The 11,453-nt window shown below is 37.6% G+C and overlaps 1 protein-coding gene across 1 annotated transcript in view; it reads right to left on the bottom strand.

Moving 5' to 3' along the window:
- Nucleotides 1-11,003, bottom strand: part of LOC111975479 (calcium-activated chloride channel regulator 3A-1-like) — a 37,950-nt gene extending 26,947 nt beyond the window's left edge. Inside the window, exons 1-7 of the mRNA XM_070447432.1 lie at nt 10,854-11,003; nt 10,147-10,284; nt 9,890-10,040; nt 9,624-9,724; nt 4,193-4,460; nt 2,994-3,167; nt 2,639-2,872 (exon numbers count right to left, since the gene is read on the bottom strand). Of these exons, the coding sequence (XP_070303533.1) occupies nt 2,639-2,872; nt 2,994-3,167; nt 4,193-4,460; nt 9,624-9,724; nt 9,890-10,040; nt 10,147-10,284; nt 10,854-11,003 (1,216 nt within the window). The remainder of the gene's footprint in view (nt 1-2,638; nt 2,873-2,993; nt 3,168-4,192; nt 4,461-9,623; nt 9,725-9,889; nt 10,041-10,146; nt 10,285-10,853) is intronic.
- Between the last annotated feature and the right edge of the window lie 450 nt (nt 11,004-11,453).

The following is an 11,453-nucleotide window of genomic DNA, read 5'->3' as shown; positions in this document are numbered from 1 at the left end:
TTATATGACATGCTATTTTATCAAATCGATTACCTAACGTTTAATTGATTACGTGATTGAATTAAACCATGCAACAATTAAACCATTAATAACCTCGGGCACCACGGAAGAGTGTTGATAGAGCTGCTGTCTTCCGAATATACTCTTGAAGATCTTTTATATCAATAGCAGTCAATTATTAATCGTTACCTTATTCATTCTCATCTGAACGTCGTAGAAATATTGGTTATCTTCACGAACTCTGGCTAACAAGTTGAATTAGCAATACAGAAATGTGCTTAGTTATTTATTTACTAAATACCTAAATAATCACACAGAATTACATATACACAGGATGGATCATACATCGATTACTAATCATGTAATAAAATAAAAAGTCCCTAGCGGTCGAAACCAATATGACGGCTGTTTACACAAAGAAATGGGGTTGGGTTTGAATGAAATAGTGGGGAGACTGAGGTACAAAAGAGATTGGGTCTCTATCGGACCTTGAAAAGCTATGCTAACGTAAATACAGAATCTTATGCATTCTAATAACTGCCCATTCGGAAAAGGAAAATGCAAGATATATTTACACTGAGCTGCGCTTCGATAGATGGGTCGAAGATGGAAGACTGGCTTGCCCAACAGAGATCGCCCTTGTCCTTTGTAGAATCTGTCTGYTCGTAGTGTTGTATGGCGGATATGCTGTACCCTGTCTTCTCAGGAGATTGTCTGCACTTTCCTAGGCCATGTACGTTTACAGCTGCAGGGAATAACTCGACTTCTAGGATGTTCTTTAGTGAATAAGAGTTCAAAGTTCATAGCATTTTGCCATATTCAGCTCGCGCTGTATTCTGGCTGGTCTAGTAGAAATTCTTCCTTCCAGTGTGGTGATCGTCACCTCCACGTGATCTGGTCTCATTTAAATTTTGTTATGTAGAGTGGATATTCAACCATTCGCAACCACAGCTCACGCTGGGGTTTACTTAGTCTGACGTGAATTGGGTCACGGGGMATTTTATACTGGAGAAGAGAAGGGTGTGTTTCATCCCTCTCCAACCAATGTTTGTTCACTTGGGCATGGGCAGTGAGAGATTATAGTTTACTTATGAAAACAATTCTCTCATTTAGAAGCTAAATTTACATTTCATCTTTTCACAAATGGTTTCATATTTAAACATTTAAATTGCACAACAATTCCATGTGAATCTGATAACTATAATGTGTAGACTTTCCAAGATAAAATTTATGTTGTCCTTTCATCAGATATAATGTCCCAGACACCAACTGATCTGACATCATATTATTTAAGTACCATCGGACAATTTCAACTGGTTGGATTGCAGAAATATTGTTATTTTCCCCAACCTTTTTATGTTACCATACTCTCTCTATGTTAACAAAGGGCTTTCCAAGAGTCCGTTATGTAGAGTGGAGAGAAAAGGGGGAAAGGTATTTATGGTGGTCATAAACRTCCCCCAACAGGGCAACGTCATGAAACTGTTGTTCCATGTAGTGAATCTGTTATTCAATGCGTTTGTATAGGCTAATAGCAGTAATGAAATACAATTTCATCAAATAATTATTTATATATWTTTTTTATACTTCAAGGGGTCTGAAATGTCAAGATTGAGATAAAACTGTCCAGTTTGAGTGTTTGTTGCAGCTAGTTCCAGTTGCTAGCTGCAGCGAACTGAAACGTTGAGCAACCRAGGGATGTGTGTGCTTTGGGGACCTTTAACAGAATGTGACTGGCAGAACGGGTGTTGTATGTGAAAGATGAGGGCTGCAGTAGATATCTCAGTGTCACGCCCTGACCTTAGAGATCCTTTTTATGTCTCTATTTTGGTTTGGTCAGGGTGTGAGTTGGGGTGAGTATTCTATGTTCTATTATTTGTATTTCTATGTTTTGGCCGGGTAGGGTTCTCAATCAGGGACAGCTGTCTATCGTTGTCTCTGATTGAGAACCATACTTAGGTAGCCCTTTTTCCTAACTGTCTTTGTGGGAAGTTAACTTWGTTTGTGGCACTTTGCCTTAAGCTTCATGGTTGTTTTGTAGTGTTTATTGTTTTGTCGGCGTATTCACCTAATAAAGGAATATGTACGCTCACAACGCTGCACCTTGGTCCTCTTCATTCAACGGCCGTGACACTCAGATAGGGGGGAGTGAGGCCTAAGAGTGTTTTATAAATAAGCATCAACCAGTGGGTCTTGCGACGGGTATACAGGGAAGACCAGTTTGCAGAGGAGTATAGAGTGTAGTGATGTGTCCTATAAGGAGCATTAGTGGAAAATCTGATGGCCGAATGGTAAAGACTGTTGGAGGACAAAGTGCTATGAGTAATGAGTACAGAAGTAGCTAATCCTAGGGCAATGTGTCCAATTTGTCCTGATGTGGGCATTATGGGGCCAAAGCTTTATCCCCAGCGTGTGTTATGGTATATCCTTGTAGGTAAAAATGTCACAAGGATAATTTCATTTAATTTATACAAACGTTTTCATAGTTAAAACAGGCTTACATATTTTTTTCTATAAAAATTAACATCCACTTAAGTAACCGAATACCAACGTTCGTTCGGATATCCGGATATTCGATTAACCATGCCCATCCCTAGACGTTAGGTACATAGACTTAATAATAGATTAGGTACTGTACCTGTGCCTTGATCCATGTCCTCTCCAGGTGACGTCCAGGTGAGCATCACTTTGTCCTCCTCTATCTCTGCATTCAGGTCTGTGATTTTGTTAGGGGGGYAATTTGGAGGGGGGACACCAGGTGYGAGACTGACTGAGAAGCTCTCTCCTATGGCTGTCCTGGTGAAGCTGCCCACATCAGCCTGCAGGTCATCCTCACTGACTGGGGGCTTTGGGGGGTTCATCACTACTTTTCCTGGAGGAGAGGGAATGGGGCAATAAGTTACACGCGTTCATGTTACATCGACACTCACAGACTTGAAATGTGAAAACATTCAACTTGTCACCGGTTAACAACAGCAGACTGGGAGATTTACCTTTGATGACATATCCAGGTACATATGGGGCAACACTGTGTCTCTTCAATCTAACTTGTCCATTATTTTTCCCTTTGTCTTTTCTCTGCACTTTCACTTTCAAGTTGTATCTTCCCTTTTTAGAAGTGGTAAAAAATCTGGAATAGATCCCATCATTTCTAAAAGCATCAGCACCTGGAAAGAATACAGATGTGTATAATCAGACTATCTATATATTTCTCTCAGAGAGTGATGGAATGGATAGCAATCCAAAAAGTAATGTAATGTATGTATTTTACCATTCTGCTACTTCTCAATTATGGCTCTAACTGAGCTGCTCCATTATGTCTCAAACTGAGCTGCTCCATTATGTCTTTAACTGACCTGCTCCATTATGTCTCAATCTGAGCTGCTCCATTATCTCTACAACTGACCTGCTCCATTATTGCTCTAACTGACCTGCTCCACTATGTCTCTAAATGACCTGCTCCATTATGTCTCTAGCTAACCTGCTTCATTATGGCTCTAAATGACCTGCTCCATCACGGCTCTAACTGACCTGCTCCATTATGTKTCGAACTGACCTGCTCCACTATGTCTCTAAATGACCTGCTCCATCACGGCTCTAACTGACCTGCTCCATTATGTTCTGCGAATCTGACAGCTGCTCCAATATGTCTCTAAATGACCTGCTTCATTATGCGCTCTAAATGACCTGCTCCATCAGGCTCTAACTGACTGCTCCATTATGTCTTGAGCTGACCTGCTCCACTTATGTCTCTAAATGACCTGCCTCCATTATGTCTCTAAATGACCTGCTCCACTATGTCTCTAAATGACCTGCTTATTATGTCTCTAGCTAACCTGCTTCATTATGGCTCTAAATGACCTGCTCCATCGATGGCTCTAACTTGACCTGCTCCATTATGTCTCTAGCTGACCTGCTCCATCTATGTCTCTAATGACCTGCTCCATTACACGGCTCTAACTGGATCCTGTTCCATTATGTCTCTAACTGACCTGCTCCATTATGTCTCTAGCTGACCTGCTCCATTATGTCTCTAGCTGACCTGCTCCATTATGTCTCTAGCTGACCTGCTCCATTATGGCTCTAACTGACCTGCTCCATCTTGGATCTACCTGACCTGCTCCATCATGGATCTACCTGACCTGCTCCATCATGGCTCTAGCTGACCTGCTCCATCATGGCTCMAACTGACCTGCTCCATTATCCAGCAGTTCTAGCTGATAATGGTCCCCAGCATCAGACTCCAGTGTGGCCATCACATCTGCCAGAATCACTGGAACACCTTTCTGGTTGACCTCTGCATACACCAACATGGGTTTGCTGCCATCAATGGACTGTTGGCTCATGTGGGTTTTGACCGTGACTGGAGGTATGGCTTCACTGACAGCACAACTTGTTATTGTTATTGTTATATACTGATCTGACAGTGTATTTTTTATGGTATATGTCCAATCTCCAGTCTAGAAATAAAAAATAAGGAAATTGTTCAAATGAGTCAGAAAGGGTTGAGTAGTTCATTAGTTCTTAATCACATTCACAAGAGTAATGCATAGGGTTAAAACAACACTCATGTTTGTATCAGGCTCTGCATGTGGAGCTTTAGCATTATTGATAGTATGATACAATTAAAGTAACAAAAACACTTTACAAATTCACCAACAGGACATGGAAAACAATACCTCTGCTGTCCCTTGAATAACTAAGGAGTGCATTTTTMAAATAGAAGAAGGTTGAAAATCAATAAAATCGTAGATTTGTCCAGATGGGCTTTTTATTTCAATATCTTCCGGCGATTGACTTTCATGGAGCACCAAAAAGGTGGTTTTATTCCCAACTGTGTGATCAATAGACACAGTCCCGTTGAGAATTCCTCTTCTTTTCATTCCAGAACTATCAAGCTGTTAAGGAAAACGTACAGAGTGAAAATAAAAACATCTCATTTAAAAATATATTGTTAGAATGTTTGGTAATATTTAACATCTATAAGCTAATAACGTTTTTAATTATTTGTAAGCATTTATAATCATCTATAAGTTTTTATAAGTATTACAATGAATTACATTTTATAACAAATACAATAATTTATAAAGCATTTATAAACATTCATAAACATTTACAATGACTTCTATCCTGTCTAGYACAGGGGTTCCGCTAGCGGAACTCCGCCCACATTCCACTGAAAAGGCAGAGCGRGAAATTCAAAAAATATTTTTGAGAAATATTTAACTTTCACACATTAACAAGTCCAATTCAGCAAATGAAAGATAAACATCTTGTGAATCCAGTCAACATGTCCGATTTTTAAAATGTTTTACAGCGAAAACACCACGTATATTTATGTTAGCTCACCACCAAATACAAAAAAAGCACAGACATTTCTTTCACAGCACAGGTAGCTTGCACAAAACCAACCAAACTAACCAAGAACCAACCAAACTAACCAAGAAACAACTTCATCAGATGACAGTCTTATAACATGTTATACAATAAATCGATGTTTTGTTCGAAAATGTGCATATTTAGAGCTGAAATCCGTGGTTATACATTCTGAAAACTTAGCATCTTTTTCCCAGAATGTCCGGATATTTTTCTGACACTCACCTATTCTGACCAAATAACTATTCATAAACTTTACTAAACAATACATGTTGTATAGGAAATGATAGATACACTAGTTCTTAATGCAATCGCCGTGTTAGAATTCTAAAAAGAACTTCATTACGACATGCAGCTTACGTTATTGCGAGAGAGCGCACAAAATCTGGGCGCAAACTWAAAGTAAATATGTTCGACAGATATATGAAATAACATCATAAATGGGTCCTACTTTTGATGATCTTCCATCAGAATGTTGTACAAGTGGTCCTTTGTCCAGAACAATCGTTGTTTGGTTTTAGAATGGCATTTTTCCCTCTCGAATGAGCAAGCAAAACTAGCCAAGTGGGGCTAAGCTCTCCTTCGTCACCAAACGCAAAGAACGCAACACTCCTAAACTCCCGAAAAAATTTCAATAATCTAATAAAACTATATTGAAAAAACATACTTTACGATGATATTTTCACATTTATCAAATAAAATCAAAGCCGGAGATATAAGACGTCTATAATGAATGCTTTACAGAAGCCAATACTGGTGACCTTTATGCGCTTCCTGAACAAAGGAATTCTGGGGTCATGTCATTCCAAGCTCTATCTTTTGACCATAGAAATACCTAGAAACCCCATTTCACCTCTCACAGCCTATTGACATCTAGTGGAAGGCGTATGAAGTGCATGTATACTAATAGATATCAAGCACATTTGTAGGCAGGCCCTGGAACAGAGCCTCGAATTCAGATTTTTCACTTTCTGACAGGAAGTTTGCTGCAAAATGAGTTCTGTTTTACTCACAGATATAATTCAAACGGTTTTAGAAACTTGAGAGTGTTTTCTATCCAATAGTAATAATAATATGCATATTGTACGAGCAAGAATAGAGTACGAGGCCGTTTAAATTGGGCACGATTTTTCCCCAAAGTGAAAATAGCGCCCTCTATCCTCAACAGGTTTTAACTCACCAAGATTGTTTGATGTGTCAAATCACCATTGGTTGTGGTAAGTGAAGCAAATACATTCACAAGTTCAGTTTGATCCAGATTATCAGATGCATAGAAATATTTCCCACCTGAAACATGAATAAGAACAAGCAGAATGAAGATAATTGACAATGACTTGAAAAGATTATGCATGAAAKATGTGACTATCTCATCTGCCTTAAAGGGAAAATCCACTGCTGATACAGTCCCAAAATATGCATTTTGCTTCATCGTGACGATYTTGCCTGTGACACTTTACTTCTTCAAAGTCCAATATCTTAAAAACTTGACCGCTGACATGCAAAATATTTGGTACTGTACAGTTTTAACAGTGGACTAATTAATGAAAAATCCAAAATATTGTTTTTGAGTGGATCGTCCCTTTAAAAGCTAATACAATGTATCATCCGTGAGTTAAATATTCTTCCTATGATGGTCCTTTGATTAAACCTTACCTGATATTTCTGACATCATTTTCAACTCTTTGTTTGCGCTTGGTCCAAGAGCAATTGTATTTACAATGGCACCACTTTCTTTAACCTCAGACGCACAATCTAATTCTGATTCCCCATCAGTTAAAAGGATGATTTCATCTCCCATTGTATTGCCATTGTTTTTGCGTAACTCCTGAAAATCAACATAGATTTTTMGGGGGAAAACATAAAAAGGTGTAAAGAAACATAAAAAACGGACCCATGTAGGCTACACTTGCATTACATCTTCAGGTAAAAAGGTTATTTCCTGTTTTTTTWAAAAGGTTATTTCCTGTATTTTTTTAATTTTTATTTCCAAACTATGAGTTCGAAATAAAATTATAATAATGCCCTTTTTGAGTAAATYCTGTTTGAATTTTTTTGGGCTGGAATTTCAGCCAGTTCAGGCGAGATGGAACTTTTGCCCCACGTCAGGATGTCACAATGTGATCTGATTATAATAGACCAATGAATGTTCAACTGGGTAAGGTGGGGTCTGGACTATCCTATCAGCCAATCAGTGCTGTGTATGTAAATATCTTCACATTTGTTTTCTAACACTCACTTGATCAGAGGTCAAAGAAAAGGAAATAATTACAAATATATTTTGGAGTTATTTTCATTAAATAAACGCACACAGTGACTTATTAGACATACAGTGATGATTTAAAAATACAATTACAAAGACTGCATGGGGGTTTAAAAAAATATGTGGTAGTATATTTACCTCAAAACCTTTTTTAAGTCCTTTACAAATGTCAGTGCCTCCAGCAGCTTCAATTGGCAAATATCTCCCAAGTTGCGTTCTTGATTCTTCACCATGGATTACAGTTAAAGGTTTCAAAGTTGTGGCATAATTTGTGAATGTTACAATCCCAACATATGAATTATCTTCTACTATAGTTGTCAGGAACAGAGATGCTGCTTGTTGCTGTTGCAATATTCTTGAGCCCTTAAAAGTAAACATTAGAACAGTCTGATGTTAGACAAACTTTAATGTATTGATAACACTGACACGCTGAAGGGCTGGGTTCATACCCTTAATAACAGTAACTACTAGAAAGAATATTTGTAATATTGAAATGAAAACTAGACACGGTAACAAGTTATAATAACTCCACATAATAAAGCATTTATAATGGATTATTACATAGGTTATTCATCATTTAATAACCATTACTCACACATTTGTAAATGTTAGTAACCTAGTTATTCACACATTTATAAACAACCTTCAAAGTATTTAATAATGATTTAATAAGATGTTTGATATAGGTCCTTATAAACCATTTACTAATCCTTAGTTGTCTTTTTTTGTGGTCTTATCTAAAGTGTGGGCTATTTATACTTTATAAATGTTTTGAGTGACGTGTGTAATTAACAGTATATATTTCATCAGGTACTGCTGTAATGTCTACCAATGGCATGTCCTTCTTTTTGTGATAAAWTACGCTGGTCACTCAAACCATTAAAAATATTTATTTTTATAAATAGCCCACATCTTAGATGAGGCCACATAAAAAGACTTACTTAATGATTAGTAAATGGTTTATAAGGACCTATATTAAATACCTTATGAACTGAGTAATGATTCATAAATGATGAATAAACAATTTACTAATCCATTATAAATGCTTTAAGTTGTGCTACCCTAGACAATTATACTGATATTGCAGTAACTTACACCCATACTTCCTGAAACATCAAGGACCAGACAGACAACTCTCTGTCCCCTCTGTATCACAGTGAACCTAGGTGCTGGACGTGGTCCTTTCAGAGGCTGGACATTGGCTTTGGCATCCACTGAGCTTGTGAAAATAACGTCCATCACATCTCTGTTGTCACACATCCTGTTCTGTGCATTAGGGGCCTCACTGTTGTGTGTTTTATTGGAGCAGAATGTTGTAACCTTGAGTGTGCACATAAACAAAAGTTTGTCAAAACTGAGAATGATGCAGTTGAGAAAGACAGCATACACTCTTAGAAAAAAGGGTTCCAAAAAGGTTATTCGGCAGTCCCCATAGGAGAACCCTTTTTGGTTCCATGTACAACCCTTTTTGACACCAGGTATAACTATTTTGGGTTCCATMTAGAATCCTCTGGGGAAGGGTTCCTGACGGAACCCAATAGGGTTCCATGTAGGACAGTCGAAGAACCCTTTTAGGTTCTTAGATAGCACCTTTTTTTGTAAGACTGTCTTTATAATCATAACTTACCTTATGTAAACTTGGATAGGACATTAAAGATGCAGTATTCTCCCATTGTTCACTGTCTGCTAAGAACACACAGTCCTGTGTATTTATCTTGCTGTTCAGGTCAATGTGTGTGCAATTTGTGTGGTTAATTCTGTTGACAATTTGACCATAAAGCTCTAGGGAACATCTGTGAAATTAGAAAATAGTAAGAGAATGTTGAGAATGCACAATGAATGTGAAACTGGCTCTTACAAAAGTAAAAATAAAACTGCAAAATGTACAGTATCTTCAAATGTCGTACATGATCTGATATTAGTTATACTGTTACTGTGTCGTACTGGACAGTGGGAAAGAGTTTAAGAGACAAGGTTACCTAGTTGCCTGAATATTACTGTGTGCACCCTTGTAGAATGGCTGACCGGCATCATATTCATCATAAACTCCCCATCTCAGGTGAGCCCATTCATGCACAAGGACTTTACCTAAGAGACAAGTCATTAATTTCCTTAACAATTTCATAAGCTTGTGAGCCTACTGTAAACTCAGTCTTGTTTTTTATTCATTATTTATTTATTTATGATTTTAAAGAATCATAGTTCTTATGTGTTTAAATTACTTAGACTTCTGTTTATGGTGGTATCTCTTACCTCTGGGTCCATACAGTTTAATGAGTTCATCATCTAAGATGAATTTAGTGGTCAAATGAATGTACCGGCTCTCAGATCCACATTGACCATACTGCAGGGTGTAAGGTTGATCTCCATATGCACGATTTCCCTCATTAATGACTATGTTGGCCTAAAATAGAGAACAAAGCCTTTTAGCAATTAAATGCTATGCTGTCTGACTAATATTGCCAGGAAGCTTCATCTGTTGCAGTTGGTTATAACAATAATATTCATACTTTTTCATAGGTTTCAGTCTTTGTTCTTCCATAGTCTCCTTGAGACCAGTTTGGTGGCACCAGTATTGTTATCTCTTCAAAGTAGAATTTGTCCTCAGTGGCTGTGAAGAGTACGGATGACGCATTGCTCACCATTTCCTGAAACACAAATTATATACGTATATTGAACAATATTTGACAACAAATGTGTTTCTTCTTGGTTTATCTATACCCTTTAAATCACTTATCCAAACATACTGAAGCACTTGCGAGTAAAACGTGAATGCTGTATACCAGGAATCATCAACTAGATTCAGCCGTGGGACAATTTATTCTTGAGCGGATGGTTGGGTAATTACAAATAATTTGTAGACTGCAAATTGACCMGAAGAAGCACAAACAGATATGATGTTTGGCTAAAACATAATCATTTCTAACCTTGCTTACATTTGTATACAATCGCAATTGTTTATATATTATGAGTGGGAATACTTGGGAACAGATTTCTTCAATTAAAATAATTTGGAGCTGATTTCCTTTTCATATTTATTTTCTCAGTCTTATGTGAAACAATGATTTATTTATTTTATAATTATTTTATTGTATTTTTTTATCAGAAAACTTWGGGYGGCCAAATAAAACCACCAGTTGGGGATCCCTGCTGTATATGCATACCTAAAATAAGTAACATGGAAGCAAATTGTCTCTAACTGGTTTCTAATCTTTACCTTGATTCTCTCGATGAGCAGTGGGTTCTCAGGCACAACTGGGTTAATAGCAATCAGAACGTCTGTGTATCCATTTCCTTCCAGCTTTATCCCAAAGGTAGATCCTAACAAGAAGACCAGCAGCAACACAGGCACTGCTTCAGAAGCCATGGTGATAGATCTGCTGATATAACCGGGAAAGCGTTCATAAGTGAAAGGATTTGACCCTACTGAGACACAAAACTTGGAGCGTTGCACAATGTTGTTTTTCTTCACAAAAGGGCGGATCCTTGGAAGGGACAATGAAGCTGTATTTTACCACCAACTCGCTTGGTTCCTTGATCTCATCTGTATAGGTTATGCATCAAAGTAGCCTATTTTGCATTGATAACCAAATACAATCTCAGTGACTATTAAAGCAATAAACCAAACATCATTGTATCCTTCTTAGAATCCCCCTAAAAAGGTGTCTTGTTTAGAAGTAATAATTAGTGATTCCAGGCTATTTTAGTAAAAACAGCTGCGAGTCATGTACTTTTTCTCCATGATGACATTCTATTTTTTGCCAATATGTATGCTTCATGAGGGTCGAGCTCTTCCCGAGTCCAGCAGAGTCATATT

This window comes from Salvelinus sp. IW2-2015, linkage group LG16 (assembly GCF_002910315.2).
Source record: "Salvelinus sp. IW2-2015 linkage group LG16, ASM291031v2, whole genome shotgun sequence".
Classification (NCBI taxonomy): Eukaryota; Metazoa; Chordata; class Actinopteri; order Salmoniformes; family Salmonidae; genus Salvelinus; species Salvelinus sp. IW2-2015.
Note: the sequence above shows the minus strand (reverse complement) of the source record. Positions and strands in the feature narration are given on the sequence as shown.